The sequence below is a fragment of the Bactrocera oleae genome, chromosome 4, assembly GCF_042242935.1.
Source record: "Bactrocera oleae isolate idBacOlea1 chromosome 4, idBacOlea1, whole genome shotgun sequence".
Lineage (NCBI taxonomy): Eukaryota > Metazoa > Arthropoda > Insecta > Diptera > Tephritidae > Bactrocera > Bactrocera oleae.
In genome coordinates this window covers 13,876,272-13,895,738 of record NC_091538.1, presented here as the reverse complement: position 1 = coordinate 13,895,738, position 19,467 = coordinate 13,876,272, and the positions used below count along the sequence as shown (strand labels likewise).

At 34.1% G+C, this 19,467-nt stretch overlaps 1 protein-coding gene across 4 annotated transcripts in view; it reads left to right on the top strand.

Moving 5' to 3' along the window:
* Positions 1–19,467, top strand: part of Pgant9 (polypeptide N-acetylgalactosaminyltransferase 9) — a 193,447-nt gene that overhangs the window by 102,114 nt on the left and 71,866 nt on the right. For all 4 annotated transcript variants that reach the window (XM_036375293.2, XM_070108611.1, XM_036375290.2 and 1 more), the window contains one exon: positions 8,600–10,734. In XM_036375293.2, the coding sequence (XP_036231186.2) occupies positions 10,179–10,734 (556 nt within the window). In that variant the 5' untranslated portion in view covers positions 8,600–10,178. The remainder of the gene's footprint in view (positions 1–8,599; positions 10,735–19,467) is intronic.

Sequence of the window (19,467 nt, the reverse complement as noted above, 5' to 3'; positions counted from 1 at the left end):
TATTCCCTTTTCAGCAGTTTGTTGCAACACCTTTGTAACAACGCTCCACACCAGCTTGTCAGTCGCATAGACAGTTTTCCAGTTTTCAAAGCGGCTCGTGTTTGCTTGTTTTGTGTACGTCGTGTGCTCGGTTGCGCTTCGGTTAATTTCAGTTTGTTCGCCAACTAAACTAACCATGTGCATTAGCTATTAGCTATTAGCCATTGCACTTGACTGCAATTGAGTTTGTTGACCACACAAATCGAACAAAAAGTCTAAGTCAATGGAAGTATGTAATGCATAGCGTAGCAGAACGTAGCATTATAGCCGCAATAAGGCGTACAGCAAGTGTGTCTATATATGAGAATGAGTGTGTGTGTATGTTTGCATGTTAGCCTAAGTACTAATCAACAGATTGCGATTCTTCTTAACCTAACTCTTTGTACTTTTTTACTTATCTAAGCAGGCATGCTGCTATGAAGTACGTACATGCGTACATACAATACAAAGTGTATGTATGTATGTTCATTTGTAAGTTGTTGGTTTCGCTTCCCGTGGTTGACCGCCAGTAACCGGTTTGTTGTGGTTGTTTGTTGGCCTTTTTCATTAATTTCAAATGCTTATTCACTGTAAATATCTAAGCAATGGGCGCAAGCGCATATGCCAATGATTTGAAAGTTTGTAAAAAGGGAAAACTAAAGGTGCAACTTTTTTCTTACACTGAGAAAAATCAATTAACTATGCTTTGAAATTTGCACTGGTAAAAAGCTATTGAAAATAAATCCACAAATTGAGCTGAATTTTCTTGGAGGCCTCGAAAACAGCACGTTAATTGAGTCAATTAACCATTATTGCTTTATTAATTGTGTGGACTATCTGTTAATTAACTAAATTAAGTTAAGAAACGTCTATTTAACAATGCTCTCTTTAAATGCCTCTCAATCGAAAAATCGACATATTCTTCAGTTGGCATTATTAGGCCTACAGTGCATAGCAAAAATTGGATGAAAGTTAGCTCAAACAGCCCTATTTGTGCAATTAAGATTTCTAATTAATTTCCATTTACCATACAAAGCTGCAGTGAACTAATTTCATATTTATCAACTAATTGCTAATAAATTGTCTTAATCACTTTGTTTTAACTAATTGCACAATTAGAAAGTAATTGATGATAAATTTACCTAAAAGTTTTTCCCGAAAGGCTAACCAATTGTACAATTAACAGTCAGTTGTGAAATTAGAATTTTCAGCAATGTTGCCCCTAATTGTTTTCCATATAACAATTAACTAATTGCACAATTAGCATCTAATTGACAATTATTTGACGTAAAATTCTGTTCTTTAAACTAACTAAATAATTATCTAAGATCACTTTGGAAATTAAACTATAATTGCACCCGATTTACATGAAATGAAGCAATTAAGTAATATCACAGTTAATAACATTGATAAAAAATTGATGTCAAAATCTCTTATAACATTATAAGCAGAGATGGGTATCAGTTTGGCGACGATACATTCGACGATACAGTTCTGAATTTCGGAATGCCGTTAGTAAACCCAAATAGTTAGCATTGAAACTGATTCATTAAATCTCTTCCTGACCAATGATGTCCATTTTAAACATTTTTTTTAGTTGGATCTACCTAAAATGTTTATATGTGCTGGCATTTGGACTATTAAGAGAAGATACACAGTACATGCAAATCGATATTAGTCAGTCAAAGCGCATATACAAGTATTTTCGATGGATCTGGACAGTTATTGATTTCAGTATGACAGTGGGTCCTATAGCTTTTGCGGAGTAAGTGCCACAGGCATTAAGACTAATATACTTGTATGTCATTATTGATAGGTTCCCCATATCTTTAGATTTGTCACTCTTAGATTTTTTGAATTCTTTTAAAAACTGCACTGATCTCATTATTAAATATGTATATTATTTTCTTTTTATTAAGAAGGTCATTTGTAATAATATTTTTGCCAGTGCAAAACTCGTTTATTATTAACTCTTCGCTATCTCTTCATATACATATATCTAATTTCCATCTGGCCTATGGTTAGTGATGGAGGTCAACCACTTCCCTTTTTTTATTTTGTCGCGTATTCTTTGTAAAAAAACTTGTTACGCCTATGAACATAGAAATGTTGTAAGAATTATTATGACAGTGGCAACGCTTACACATTAGTGGGCTGTTTCATATTTTAATTTGGTGTATGTAAGAATTTTTTGTATTACAATATACATAAATGGTATGAGCAAGAATATAGGAAAGTTAATAGAAATATATTATATAAAAGAATGGCTTTTAATGCGGGTTTCAATGGCATATGACATATAGGTCCTGCAAAGATTAGCAAAAGAATGTTGCTAACATGAACAGGTTCCTATAAAAATCTATAGGGCGCTCGCAATTCGCTTAAGGGGTTTCCTCGCATAAAATACGGCTTATTTTCAATAATTTTTATTTCATATAAAAAATTGAATATCTTATTCAAACTTTTTTATGTTTGAAAGATACATTATTTACAAATTTTTTGTAAAAATTTCAAAGTAAAAAATTCAAAATTCGGCTATTGCGATTTTTTTTTTTTTAATAATTTTAATCGAAGAAAAAAGCAAAATCCTTAGTACAAGACCTTTTAAATTATATCTCGAACACCTGTGTAAAATTGCATTAAGATCAGTTGAGTAGTTCACGAAGAATTTCGACAACCGGTTTTGAAAAAACAGTTTCGAGCGCACAACTTTTGAAGGCTGTATCTCTAAAACTACAACCTGTATTAACTTGAGCATTTAGGAGAATATTCTAGATATATTATAGAATTAAATTCATGTAACCAATTTTTGTTTTGTTTTCGAATCCGATTCCAATTTCGGCAGCAATGTCAACAGAATATTTTCCTCTTCAATATAGTTATGAGACATATTGTTAATTTCAAAGATTTGCTGATGCTGTTCTGTAAATAAGTTTATATATGCTCCTAAAGAAAAATAGTGCTCTATTTGAGCCTGAGACCGTGTTTTACAAAGTCATTTCTTGTATACCTGATATGCCATGAGTGTTTTCTTGAATACCCAATATCCGAGCACTCTTTGTGGGCTGTTTAGTAGCTCGGAGCACCTTTCAACGAAAGAACTATATGAAGCGAGAAAACAAATTCTAAAATACAGATGGATTTTGATTGAAATTATTGTAAAACAAACTGAGTGAGATAATTTGTTTCTTTGATTTCATAGCTTTTAAGAAGCAAGGGGAAATATAAGGAAGTCAAGAAACAATCCTCATTTTTAAAATTGTGAAACTTCTGCGAGATTCAGGATAGGTTTTGTCATGTTGAAGCTTAGTTACCAACTAAAGGAACTCAGAAAAATCTATTCGTACAAGTTTCAATTTTGTAGCTGATTTGCTGACCGAGTTTTAGCACTGTATGTTTTTCGAACAACGACATTTTGTGGACGTGATAATCGAGATATATGCCATAGAAATTTCCAAAAATAGCCAAATTTTTACAAAAATTCTAACTCGGTTGTATGGATCACTGGAAGAAAGGACAAAGATACAACCGGAAATCAATGCGCCTCGCTATATATCTTTAGATATATTCTGGTTTTTATTTCATATTTCTTCATTTACTTATCACTCGGTTTTTCCAGTTTCGATTGGCTTCGTTAGTTTTTCGCATAATTCTTTACCTTATCTTATGCTTTATATGTTCATTCTTTATCTTTTTAATATGAACTCGTTTTATATTTCCACCATAGTTTGCCACAACATCATTAATTTTAATTGCAGCGAACGTGCTTCTTCTAGCCAGTCACTTTTTGCCAACTGTTATCTGCAATAGTTCGTACCTCGCGGCTGCAATGCCAGTGCCAGATAATTATTATTTATTCTGCTTTTGCACGTTCATCTGCTTTTAATTTACCTGCATTAGCGAGCAATGGCGATTATGCACGACTGTCCACGATTTGGTTTTCACGATTTCTTTGTGCTTCTGTAACTTCAAGTTGTTAATCGTTTTACATAATTGTAACTCACTATGTTTATATATATAATATTATAAAGATATAAAACAATAATTTTAATAAATTCCATAAATAATATATGAAGTTGCCACCTGTTGCAAGTTTTAAGCAAAAAACTTTATAACATAAAAAAAAATTATGAAAATTGGAGCTGTTTACAAAATTGGCCAAGGAAAATATTATTAAAAAGGTTGCCACCTGTTTGAAAATTTTATTCGAGAAATATTGTCAAGATTAACTAAAAATTAAAATAAAGGTATAAATTTTGAAGAATATAAGCTGTTCATAAAAAAAAAAATAATTTTTTAGGGTAGTTGCCATTCGTTTTAAAAATTTTAATACAAAAACATTGTTTAAACTAAGGTAATAAAGATTAACTAAGATTTAGAATAAAGGCATAAATTTAAAATTTAAAAACATAAAAACTAGCAGCCAAATTTAAAATATTTTTTTAGGCTTGTTGCCATCTATTTAAAAATTTTAATCAAAAAATATTGCTGGGCCTAACGTTTTAATAATTAATTAAAATTTAGGAACAAAGTTGGAGCTTAAATAAATTTTTTTTTTTAAATAGTTGCCACCTGTTTAAAAATTTATTTTAATACAGAAATATTGCTATGATGAATGCTGTATTACAATATAATCTTAAATCTACAATTTTAAAAGGACTTGCAGTTAAAAGTATTTTCATTAAGAGTTGCCACCAAATTTTTTTCAAGGAATTTATAAAATAACACATATTTTTGTAAAATTAAATCGTTATGTAGGAAATTATCGTCTAAAAATTTTTTTAGTTGTAATCATAGGCTTGAAAAATTGAAAAAGTGTATCTATATACTTCTATTAAATGTTATGCATATGTTTATCTATATATTTTCTAATAGCTTTTTCTCCTTTAAACTAAATACCAAAATATATTTCGATTGCTGCACTCTTATCTTTATTACAAAATTGTTAGCTGTTTTGCGTTATATTGAGTTATTCTCCCCTTCACTAACTTATCACCGCTTTCATTTTACTAATTTTATCACCTCGTTCCAACTATTGAACGCGCTCGCTAATTTATTTAGTCACTAATATGGTAATTGAAAACATTCTCATGTCAGTTAATTATCACTACACCAACACCAACGCTTTGTCATTACTGCCACCACCCACTCACTCTCGCTCTCTCGGTCGATATACGGCCCACTCGGACTGCGGAAAGCTACACACCACTCAAATCAGCGCTATCGAGGCAACGATAATCTAGGCAATTAAATATTGCATAGGACAACGTGAAACAAAGCGACAAACTTAATAACTGTAACACGGGAAAAGAATGAGCGCCAATATCCAATACACTCCATTTTGCACTTTTGTTGCTCATTCAGCTGTCACGGCGTAATTTATATACGTCAATCGTAGCTGTCAAATCGGTTAATGAATCAAAGTACGGTTGGATATGAAAGTTTGGTCGAGGGGTGGGGTAATGGCAAACCGATAAATAGTTATTTACTTGCTGGTGTTTTGTCAACTAGCAGATGTGAGTTGGTGTTTTTGGGTGGCGAAAGCTTTGTTATTTATTTGACTTACTTGTTTGCAAATGTGTGGGTGTTTCTCCTTCTTCTATGCCATTTTTTCCTTTTACGTGTATTGAATGATTTAATAGATTACGCTCAACAGCGAAAAGCACTCATTTTTTGTTTAGTTATGCATGAGTTCTTGGAACATTGAATGATTGGACGGTTTGTTAAGTATTTTTTCATCGGAAAAGTTTGGGGCCACGCTGCTGAGTATTCGAAAGTGGACACGTGCTGCGGAGCCTTTTGTTTGTTCATTATTTCATGAGCATACCTTTTATGTGAAGTCTAAAATTTATGCAATGGCAAAATATATTTTTAAGAAATGTTGCCGCCTGTTGGATTTAACCTGATTTTTGATATCTAAGAAAATTTCAAATCTTTTTGATATATTGTATAAGAAAAGTTTTGATAAAAAGCTTTTAATTTTTTTTTTTAATTTTAAATTCAGAATATGTTATTTGAAAATGTTTTTTAAAAAGGCTAAAAAAAATTTTTTTTTCCAAAGTGCGTTGTTTTGCGCAGAAAATATGAGTGGGATCGTATTCTTCTTCTTGCTCTTACAATAATTAGCCCTTTGGATACCTGCTATAATTGAAGGCGACTAGTCTTTTTGATCTCGATCGAATTAAGCTTATATATTTGACTAATTCTTTGCTGAGATTCTCTTGATTGAGACCGCTTACTTACCAACCAACCATACAGAAAAAAAATTAAGTCTCGTTTACAACAAATGTTCGCTACCAACATATTTGTACAATATCTTAGCGCTCACTTCATATCGGTACATGTTTCATATAATACCTTAACTTAGTCAATTAGTAATTTTTTTTTATACATAGTTATTTAGACACTTAGCTAATTGTATTAATTGATTTATTTAAATAACTCACTATAAATTACACAAAATTAACTAATTGACTAAATTAAGAAGTCTTCGGCACTACATAATCAATAGAAAAAAATATAATTCTTATTATGGCAGTCTTGCAATCACAGAATTACACACACAGCCCACTCTACTTAGCTTAAAGTAGTTTTGTACATATTTATCTGCGCCTAATATTAATCTGATATGGCAAATTAAATTTTAATAGCCTAAGCTTCTTATGTCATAATATTTGTTTATTTGTCGCCAACTTTGTCGTTTCAGCTGTTGGGGTAAACTTTTTTTTAAATGCTTGGCTCATTAAATTATTATTATTTCAATAATTTCCGCGATTTAATCAACCCATTGAATAGAAACTGAAAGTAGTTTATTGTAAATATTTATTTAGCTAAGTGATTTCATGTCAGTTGCTTGCAAAAATAAATAAAGCATGTCAACCTAGTGTGCTTTCAGCATGTAAAAACAATAACAAAGTGACATATTCAATTTTTCGTAGTTCAGTAATAGAAATAGTAGGTGACGCAAATGATAAGAGCGTAAGTAAGGAAAAAGTTGTAATTGTGGTATCTAACATGCCAATATTCGTACAAATAGGTGCCCGAAGAATATAAAACTAAAATAATGATAGAGCATAATCGTCGATTGAAATAAATTTAATTAAACTTTAAAGTCGTAAATTGTTTATATTATTTGAAATTATAATTTTTGGAATTCAATTCATATTTCTATTGCGACAGCCTTTAAAAATTATATTTAAACTCAAGTCTTAAGTTAAGTAAGGTAAATTTTGACTAGAGAGCAACGTCCATAGATAGGGGTAAGGGTATAGAAAATCTTTTAAGTGACTTTGATCAGCGTGACAAACTGAATGGCGACTTTAAACTATAGTAGTCAGATCTGTATAATGTATTCAGAGATAGTACCGCTACCTTAGATAATAATTCCTGCCAAATTTCATGAACATATCTCATCAAATCATACAAGAACTTGATTCGGATGGTTCAGTTTGTATGGCAGCTATATGCTATGGTAATACGATCTGAACCATTTCTTCGGAGATTACATCATTGCCTTAGGCAACAACTAGTGCCAAATTACGTTAAGATAGCTCGTCAAATGAAAAAGTTTGCCATACAAGCACTTGATTCCGATGGTTCAGTTTGTATTACAGCTATATGCTATAGTGTTCCGATATCTACGGTTCCGACTAATGTGTTGCTTATTGGGCAGAAAAGGACTTGTGCAAAATTTCGGTTCGATATCTCAAAAACTAAAGGACTAGTTCGCGTATATACAGACTACTGACAAATAGACGTACATGGCTAAATGGCTCGGCTCGTCACGCTGATCATTTATATGTGCTCGTATGCCTCAGAGGGTTATCTACGTTTCCGTTTGGGTATTACAAACATCGTAGCAAAATTCAGGATATAAATTTAGACTTATCTGTGGCACCAGATCATCTTCGTTGATTGCGTTATTGAAATCATTGGTAAAAAATCTATTTTTCAGTCAACAGAATGATGTCATATTATTTTGTGTGAAGCCGACTAGTTGTCTAAGCAACTGACCGCTGTACAGTAAGATATGGCTAAACCAATACATGCCGTTATTTAGAGTTTTTTGCCATACATCAGCCATATGCAAAAAGCAGCAATAAACACGAATATAAAAGAAAATATATATTCGAAGAAATTTGTCAAAAAATATAGAGATAACTAATTTTTGTCTAGAAAAATTTAAAAATTTATTATGCTATACGATATATTTTATTCGCGCATGGGAGCAAAACAATTTTTTTCCAAATAAGCATACATTCGCCAAATGTTTACCATTAACACACTTACATTAGACGTTTCTAAAAAAAGTTAAAGTAGTATCTGTGAAAAAATACAGCTTCTACAGATCTGACTTTGAAACTTTATGAGATTTTTTGTTAGAGGCTTAAAATATTATATAAGGTGCAATTTTGCATATCTAACAAAAGTTTTTTTTTTAATTTTTTTGAGTTACAACACTTTTCAAGTTAGCAAGCAATCGCGTAAGCTTAAGAGTGTCACGAAAAGTTTCAACTTTCAACCCAATCGATTGCAACATGGTCTACTTTTGTTTAACGCATTCTTTTCAATTTTTTTGCAGATAAATAAAAACAACAACAAGGACAACAGCAAATAAATCAAACGAAGCAGCAGCGCTGAAATGAAAATAAAAATTTATATGGGAAGCACTAAGGAAAGGACATAAAAGTAAACAAAAGACAAGAGTCTTTTTACTAGCACGAGCAACAGCAAGTGTCAGAGAGGAAAGAGCTGAATTGTGATGAGGCGAAACTGAAGGCTAAAAATACAAAAACACATACAAATGTATTAATGCGATGAACCGAGAACGACAATGCGGTTAAGGTCAACACAGTAAAAGCGCAAAAGAAAGGAATAAATAAGAGTGGATGTTAAAAAAGCAACAAAAAACATAACGCGCGCATAACAAAACCAACTAGTGCATAACGGTGAAAAAGCAAAATATACAAATGAAAAGCATGTGCGAAAAGGCAAAGCAGAGACAGAAAGACAGTTCATGCAGTTTGTGATTTTTGCGCAAATTTTGTGTGAGCACACGCGTAAGCAACGGTAAAAGACGCACGAAGAAGACTTTAATTCAGAAAGAAAAACAAAGAAGTGAGAAAAGAAAATATTATGTTGGTGTGAAAAAATAGTTAAATGAGAGCAAGACAAGCTAAATACAGCTAATGCCATTGACGTGGAAAACTGCAAACGTAAACAAAATTTTTAGTGCGCCGCGAACGATTTAGTGGCCAGCGGAAACGCAGAGAGCAACGAGCGGAAGGAAGGAAGCAAGCGTAAAGGAGCACAATAGTAGCAGGACGAAACGCCGAAAATTAAAAAAAAAAAAATTAAAGCAAAATAACAAAGATAAAAGCTGGAAAAAATTAATAAAAAAAATATTTATAAAAAAAAAAATTAAAAGCTGAAATTGTTAAAAACAACCAACGCTACAACCAAACCAAGCGTTCGGCAACACATTTTATATTTTTCCAAACTAAAGTGAAGCAAAAAACATATCAATAGCATTTACTTAAAAAAAAACAAAAATTTTTTTGAAGTATATCTGCAGGCGCAAGCGACTATAATAATTGTCGCTAGAGGCACAAAGCTGCTTTTGCTAAAAAAAACATACAGCGTAACAGTGCATGGAAACTAAATAATGCACAATAACAATAACTACTAACATTAACGCATTTACTAAGCCAAACAACGACGCTAGACGCCCAACGCTATGCTAACAAATTGCGCAAATATACAAACACATATATAAAACAGGCACACGTAACGCAGCAACTCGCAAGGTAAACGAAAATCGGCGCTACGCAATCAGCGAAAGCGACAAAGCATAAATTACAACTAATTGAGGCATACATTTAGGCGCATAATAAACAAATCTCAACACAGCACTGCGGCAGTGACGTGACGCGCGTGCACATAACAAAAATAACTCATTTTTACGTTAGAAGTAGAGAAACTGACGACGCAGGAGTGTAATTGCAAGCGTGTGACAGCCTTAGGGTCCATGCATTTAGATGAAATATTGGCAATAGCGACGCGCAAAAAATTGTAAGGCAACAGCTACTAGTCAACAGCACTACATAAACACAAACAAAACACGAATATAAATTTAGAAGCAACGCACACACACATACGAAATGGCGTTCATTTGGCGTCGACGCTCTGCGTCCATTGTGAAAATCGTGGCCGTGCTCACCGCCATCTGGTTCACAGTGGCGTTCTTCATCTACCACGATGATGCGGCACAAGGTAGCAGCAACAAATGGAACGGCATGTCGCTGGCGCTGAAAAGTGTTGCCGGTGGTGGCGCGCCCCCTAACGTGGTCGACGCTGAGCAGGGCATTTACGAAGGTGGTGGCGGTTTTGGCGTAGATCGTGGCGGTGTGGCAGCGGACGATGGTGGCGCGTACGCAGCGAGTGGTCGACGCGAACAGCGACGCGGTGTGGGCGATGTGCCGCCACTCGAGCACAATCAGCTGCTGGCAAATGAAGATATTGCCCAACAGGCGGCCGGTGACGATGCAGCTGGCGCGATTGTAGGCAATTTCGCGCCTGATCTTAATGTGGGCGATGAATCAGTGCAGAATAATGTGGTGGTGGCGGCGCAACCAAACGAGCGCGTCTATCGTGGCAAATTGATTGCGGGCAATAAACCCAGCAGGAGCGCCATCAAAAAGGTGCCCGAAGATGATGGTGAGTAGACTGGCGTTGTAGTCATTTTTTTAAAAGTACTGTACATATTGTGTTCACTCTGTATGTATATATATATACAAGTATCATCACGAAATATTTACTTGTATATATTTTATACTTTGTTTGCGCTTAATTTTTGCTGCGCTTCACTGCTTTGTGTTTTGTGTTCTCTGCTGAGCGTGCAACATTTGCGCGCATTAATTTTATGGCGCTGCTGTCTATTTGTTTAAGTAGCCAGCTCATCAAATTAATTTCGTGTATACATAAACAAGCGAAAATACATATATATACCCTTATTTACTTTATAAGCCATATCCATTGTGCTAATTCCTGGCGATTGCGTTTCTGCGGCTTTTGCTGATGTTTGCTAAAGCTGTGTGCTTTGTTGTTGTGGTTAGTGGTCATAAACCGTTTAGTTGTTAATGCAAATGTCTAATTTGTGGCATCACAATTTAGCGTCATATATTTTTTGTTGCAGAAAGTTAGATATTGCATAAAATGAATTATTATACCATGAACAGGTTATATTATGTTTGCCACGATGTTTGTCTGTATATGCGCTAGAGAGAAAGTTTTTGAGATATCGCACTGCAATTTTGCACACGTTTATTTTCATCAAGAATCTGCTCATTTGTCGGAAATGACGATATCGGATCACTATAGCATATAGCTGCCATACAAACTGAACGATCGGACTGAAGTGCTTGTATGAAAAGCTTTTTCATTTGACGAGATATCTGAACAAAATTTGGTACGAGTTATTGCCTCACAGCTACAGTACAATCTCTAAAGAATTTTTTTAGATCTGATCACTATAGCATATAGCTGCCATACAAACTGAACGATCAAAATCAAGCTCTTGTATGGAAAGCTTTTTTATTTGACGAAATATATGAACGAAATTTGGCACGAGTTATTGTCTAAAGCAAATCTATAATATGTAAAGAAATTTTTTAAATTGGACCACTATAGCATATAGCTGCCATACAAACGGGTCGATCAAACTCAAGTCATTTTATGGAAAACTTTTTTATTTTACAAGGTATCATCACGAAATTTGGTACAGATTATTATCCAAAGCATCGCTACAATATTTGAATATATTGTTCAAATCGGAGCAATATAACTTATAGCTGTCATATAAACTGACTGATCAAAATCAAGAAAAATATACTTTTTTGCTATACAAAATTCACCTAAATCAAATAACCTTGATGCAACCGAAGTTTACGATTTTTCTTGTTTATGTTTGGGGAAGCTCTGGGCATTGCAACAATTTTTAAAGTAACGGCCAGCCTAAGTATAATCAATAACTCTCCAGTGTAGAAACTCGACTTAAATTTTCTTAGTAAAAATGAGACATCGCAAAGAAAGGTAGCAAGGTTTCAAAATAAAAAATATGCCTCACTTGCTATTTTCTATGCATTTTTGATCACCTTAAACACACCCACAAAAAATTGACATTGAAGAAAAACGCTTGCAACAAAAATCAATGAAGCTTACACAAAAGCGGCGACAGCTGCAATTGCAGCTACTATCAGCTACATACTTATATATGTACATATGTACTTGTAGAAATTTACAAAAGCACAAGGCTCTAAAAGCTATAGTCAAACATGCAAAGCACAGCATGTGGCATGCCACATATAAAGCAATATTTGAATTGTTGCATTGTCAGAGCAAGTCTTTCGAAAGACGTGCAACAAGAAACTATACTTATACAAGTAAAACTAAATATGTATATAAATGCATATCTAAACATATCTACATACTGACATTCGTCTACTTGCCACAGCGTTTGCCTTGCTGCATCGTCTTCTCTATTTATACAACTACGCAAAGCTGCATCCTTGCAACCATGCGATCACCCATATATCAACCTATATATTATATATATATTATATATATTTACTTATATATGTATTCGTAGTGTTTCCACTTGCATTTCCTCAACGACATCCGTCTATTGACCGCGAATGCTTGTCTTCCACAATTCATCTGTCGGCTGGCATTTAAGATTTTCAACGTTGTTGGTAAACGATTAAAGCGCAATTTAAATGCGCCTTCGGCTTAAATTGCCGCGCCACGCACATTTCAGTTGCGCGCTCGAGCCTCAGCCAGCCACTGTGCCTGTCACATGCCACCTTGTACTTGCGGCGGCACTTGCTTGCCAATGATGTGGCAGTGAAGTGCAAAATGATTGTTGCTGTTACTGTTGTGGTTGTTGTTGTTGGCATGAATGTAATGTTGCAAATCACTAAACGCATACATACATATGTACATACAGTACATGTACAACAACACCAAATATATTGTTATTGCCGACTGTTGCTTGTTAGTTGTACTCAAATGTGTGCTTGTGCTTGTTGTTGTTGCTTTCTTTATAGCATTTTGCATTTTTATTTATTTCTAGTTGTAACTTTTAATTTGACTATTCGTTTTTATTGTTATTGTTGTTGTCAATGTATACGTGCGACGCTGATTTACGAGCGTTTATAGCCAGCTGAGGCAATTAAGCAGACAAATGATTTTGAGAATCCGTTCTTAAATAGTTGCTGGCACATTCTTGCCTTTAATTATGCTATTTATTGACGAAGGCAAGAATTCTAGCATCAATTTAGGCATTTTTAGTGCCAAGAAACGAAACGGCACGCCGAGTTCTTAAACACGAAATGTCTGTGTTCTTACGATTGGATTTAGAATATTCCACTTTATGAAGAGGAAAATTTATAAGAGAAGCATTTAAGCGATGGCTGAAGAGGTTGGATATCTTGAAACTGTGTTCCAGCTGCACTTTTCAAAGTAAAGCTACAGCTTGGTTGTTTTAATTTTTTCTTAAATTCATTTTTCGTTAGGTAATGTTAAAATCTTCCTTAAAAAATTTTAGCCCAGCTAAGTTAACGGTAAACGCAAGTAACTTTAATGGCAAAAACATCTTTCTCTCTCGCTCTCTATCTCTCTCTCTCTCTTTCTCTCTCTCTCTATCTCCCTCTCTCTCTCTCTCTCTCTCTCTGTTACTCGTGCTGATGAGATCGCAATTGAGGTTAGGCTTGTTCTTTGCTAGCTGTTGCTGGAAACTTTAATACAAAATTACTGTGCTTGGTTAAAGATCGAAGCGAGTTCAGAGTTTCCGAGAAATTTTCATCATAAAAAAATATTATATTAAACCTAAGGCTATATGCTCAGCTAACAGAATGTTACGTTATGTGTAGCCTCTCGATTTTTTCAGGTAGCATTCTCTTAATGTATAAGATTTAGTGTTATGACTATTTTAGAACTTTTTCCGCTGCAATCTGCTGATATCTGACGATACAGGTGTTTTAAGCATTTTAGAATTTTCCAGTTGCTTAGTCCATTGCAGTCCCCATATATATTTTTAAGCAAATTTGCTTTGCCGTTCCCTTCGCAACCGTTCAGCGATTTGTAAATGTTATTTCATGCAGCGTCGCAACAGGAATCTATTAAGACCACTGAATTAGTTAAAGTTCTGACTTTTGAACTTATTTTGTCATAGGCAAGCATTAGCTATACCATAATTCGTTTGTCGCTTAGGCAATTATATCGAGGCCCCTGTTGATACTGAAATATATATTCTGTGCTTTTGTAATTAGGTCCGCCATATACAATGTTTTCGATACTAAACATATGAGGAGATTTAAATCAGAACTATTTCTTGTTTTGAAGTTTCTTGAATACAAAGCCTTGAAAAATTGCTCGGGTAATTGAAAAAAGTTCAGAAGTTCAGACAAATCTTTTCTATATAGTTGAGCTTAGACAGTCACTGTTATTTTTGAAGCTTCGTGGTTTTGAAAAAAGTCTTCAGCTCTCAAATTCATTATAGGTAAGCTTGCTAACCATTAGTATTTCAGACTGCAAAGTACGGAAATATCTTATATATTTCTGTTGCTGTTGTTGTAGCGTCAAAATTCTGGCGAGTTGACAGTCTTTGACCGAACAAAAATCCGTGTTCGTTCCGTTTAGGTAGAACCGACTGTCGCAGGAATGGCTTATACATTTCTCATTACGTCTGCTTTAGTATACCACACAGTAGTACCGAAAAATGGCAACACTAGTGGTATGTATTGACTCTTGGCGTACTGAGATGAAATATTCATGAATGATTCATGCGTTCGTTAGCTTCAATGCAAAGGATACGGCGTCCCGCTGTACACAAACTTTTCTGTTTTGATTCTAACCACCACATCTACACCATTTCGCAAGGCCATTAAAATCATTATTTTTTTGTTTTCAAGCGCAAAATTTTATGGAACAATGGAACCGATTCGCTCTTTCATAGAAAAGTTCCGTGGGTTAAACTGAAACCGCTAAACTAGTTGCAATGCTGCTCGCCTTCACAGTCGCTATTTACGCATTATCTATTGTAGTCTGAGGGGTAGCAGGGTGTCTCACATAATTCTATGTGAATTACGCACATAATTTTGCTGCTTTACTCCAAAAGCACGAGCCTTTGTTCGCAGTATGCTTTGTTTTTTGCTGCCAACAATTTGTGTGGCAACAATAAAACGCATTCTCTGCCATCAGCCACATTTATAACTCTAAGCGTGCGCCAGCGCTGCAGGCGAATAAGTAAGTGTGTGTCATGCCATATATCAAACAGAATTATTGAATGTCCAAATATACTAAAATTTATGTATGTATGAAGACTCCACCCACTAAGTGTGCATTGGTGTACACAGACAGCCATTTTTTTAGGCGTTGCAAGCTGCTCGCAATATTGGCAGCCATAATGAATGGCTGTGTGGCAAATTAAGTGCAATAAAAAGTAAAGTAGAATGCAGAAAAAAGTATGGCAGAAAAATCTGAAATTTAGCAAAATCAGCGTTGCAGCTAATTGCTTGATAACTGATTGCAGTAAATTGCATTGGGCGCGCTGATTGCAATGCGCAGAAACAACAATTCGCTAAAAGTGTTGTTAGGTCAAGAACGTATTTTGTACAGTGAAGAGAGAATAATGCAATTTACAAAGTTAATATTTGTATATAAATTATATAATTTATGGGATTTTTGTGAAAAAAAAGTTTCGGGTAATGGAGTAAGCATAAAAATGGTATTCATAGAACTAGAGAATATTTATTTATATAGTATGCTAAGTAGACTTTACTACCTAGAGCCATCTGTCAGACCGAAAAGTCAATAAACAAGAAAAATAGTTAACTTCAGTTGCACCAAAGCTATAATACGCTTCAAAAATATTTACAAAAGATTTCTTAAAAACTTGATTTGAACTGGTCAGTTTATATGGCAGCTATATACCATAGTGATCCGATCTGAACAATTTCTTCAGAGATTGCACCGTTGTCTTGGAAAATAACGCTCGGCAAATTTCGTAAAGATATCACGTCAAATGAAAAAGTTTTCCATACAAGTACTTGATCGTTTAGCTTGTATAACAGTTATATGCTAAATTGATCCGATATCGGCAGTTCCGACAAACGAGCAGGTTTTTTGGGAGAAAAGCACGTGTACAAAATTTCATACCCATATCTCTAAAACTGAGGAAGTAGTTGCCGTATATACAGACAGACAGGCAGGTTATATTACCACTACACAGACTAGATTGTGGCTTTGGAAACGTAATTATGTAGCAACCCTGTCGCTGTGGTCCGACAGCACAGAAACAGCTCGTTTCATGAACATACCGTTAGATGACATCGATCAATTAACTCAGCTCAAAAGAGGGTTGTATATAACTGTTACAACAAGTGTATGACTATATCGCGCAGATCTAGTAAATGTGAAATTAACTCCAGCGAACTGATACAGAGAATTTGGAATATTGTTAATTAAGATCCGTAACTCCTCAAAAATCTATAATAGACACGCATGCTATACCATAGACAACAATCTGTTATAGATATTGTTGCATTTCTGCGTGTCAATTCAACAAGCGTCCAGTTGAACTATCATTATTACATATCCAAACTCTACTAACCCATATTGTAAAGCATTTTCATTAATTTTATGCCAATTTTGCATTAATTTATTTCCTTCCCACTTGCAATTGTTTGCAACTTTAGCTGAAATTATTAGTCCGCAAAGCACTTTGAACTCTCCTGACAGCTCAACAATCACTAAGTGGCGCACCGTGAGGGTACTCATACCTACAATTAATATACCTCAATATATATTGCTTGCCAACCACATTCGATAACTGCTCCAAAAACACACTTCATTCGCTGGGCGATTGTTTTATTTCGGAAACAATGCTTTTATGAGCGCACAAAAATGTGCTATGGCAAAAATAACAGCAAACAATAAACCATAGAAATGCGTGAAACAAAAGCATAAATAACGCAAATGAACTCGAAACTGGCATTTCAGCATTTTCCCACTCAACCCACCAATCTCTATCATTCTAACTACCAAACTAAAAGCATTACCTCGGCACAATTTCGTCGAACGAATGTGTGAGTGCGCACTACAGTTATAAACTCATAAATTATATAATGGTGTTGCGTATATATATGCATATTTATATATTTTTGTATATTTGTGTGTATATGTGTGCATCATGAATTCATTGATTTTCCATATTTTATTACCATTCAAATTTTGCCGCTATTCAACTTTTCTACACCATTCAATTTACTGCTGTTCTACGCAATATTTATTTTATTTTCGAACTTACGAATTTATGCTGGTGAATTTGCAATTTATGGTATTGCCATATTTTTTGTTGTTGCTTGCATGCGTACGACTGCGTGCTTCACAACTTGCACACTGTTGCGCCTCATTGTGGCAGACAGCAAGCAACAAATTCCTGATAAAATTCTATTTGAGCGCAGTTTATGCACAAGCACTTTAGGGTGAGCCAATAACTAAACTTATATCGAATTTGTGTGTTCAAATAAAACACATGTAAAATATAAAAATAAAAACCCAAAAAATTGGTTATTTGCATTTTTCACATAAATTTTAAGGTTATGTGAAAAAGCTGTGAATGAAAAAGTTGTATTCAAAGCCTACAACCTTGCCACATAACGTTTTTTCATAGAACTTGTAGTTTTGCCGGAAATCAAGATAAATCGTTTTTAACCCCTAAAAATTCAAGCCTGCCTTTTCTTTTGCTCTTCGCGACCTAAGATTGCCTGTAAATTATTTTGCCTTTCATATTTATCATTTTATCTATCGTTTCCAATTCGTTTTATCCTACTTTGATTGTTATACTCTGAACAGGATATATTAAGTTTTCCGTCCATCCGTCTGTATATACGTAAACTAGTCCTTCAGTTTTTAAGATATCAATCTGGAATTTTGCACACGCGCTTTTCTAACCAAGAAGCTGCTCATTTGTCAGAACCACCTATATCGGACCAATATACCATATAGCTGCCATACAAACTGAACGATCGGCATTTGAAAATTGTTCTTTTTTTGTTTAACCTAATGTACATATGTGTTTATATATATATATATATTATGTATAATATATGTATATAATATCTTTCTTCCGCACAGACGGTTGTATGTACAATATGAACATTCAAACATTAAATAAAGTAATTCCTTCTATCCTTCCCACATGCCGATATTATCTCCTTATGATTTCCACCACACAAAAAAGTTAAATATGAATAGAAAATTAACTGCACGCATAAAATAGCAGCTCAGACTATTCATAAAATGTCCTTTAAGCTTTTAAGCGGATTTGTGCTACGAAATAAGCAACTTTTTGCAATACGTACATACATGCACACATGGATACATAACTTTATATACAAAAGTACAATCACATACTTTTCCATATAGACATTTTTATGATTTTACTCTCGCTTCTAACCACATATAACTGTTATTAAATATAAATTTACGCTTTATCTGTTGCCCATCCTTGCATACTTTTTCCGTCGCCAAATCCTTTATGCCAGTTAATCCTTTTTTATTGCTCTGCTTGCATGCTTGCATGCAACAGACTTTATTGTCACATAACTTTTTTTAACATATTTAATATTTTCGTGTGTTTATTTTTCTTTATTTCGTAATTTTTACTATTTTCATTGTTTGCAACCAATTTGATGAGGATTAAATGAAATATGTGCGCTTTATTTCTATAGAATCGTTTCAATATGTTAAAGTATACAATTGATTGCATTAATTTATGAATATATTTAAAGGTAGTTGTTGCTGCTGTAGTGGGGCACAGAGTGTTAATTTGTTGGCTGAAAATGATAGTAAAAGTTGGCTGCATAAATTGAAAGTGAATTAAGCGATAAGGAAATATATTTGGAGCGTACTGCTAAGAAATTTCAATTGAGGGTGAGCTACTTTATTTGCAAAGCATACAATTAGTAGTCACGCATTTTGAAAATTAGTACTCAAATATCTTTTTATGAAGACCTTCCTCTTGATTTTGCTCGGTCGATTTGTATGACATGATTTTGATCATTCATTTTGTATGACTGCTATATGCTATAGTGGTCCGTTATCAACGGTTGGGAACATATTTGTAAGACCTTCTCAGCAGGTCAACTTTTAATAACTAGTTATATACTGGCGTGTGACTTTGCTAAAATGCCTTCTCGCCGAATTGTAGGCAACATTTTAATGAAAAGGTCATTTCAGTGTTCTTATACAATATTCAATATGGAACTTGCTATTTGTATTTAAATGTATCAGTTCATCAATGTGTCAAACATTTTTTAAATCCTTCTACGTAAATATAACACTATCTCATTATAAAAACAGTTCCTTAGCACTTACACACACAAATAC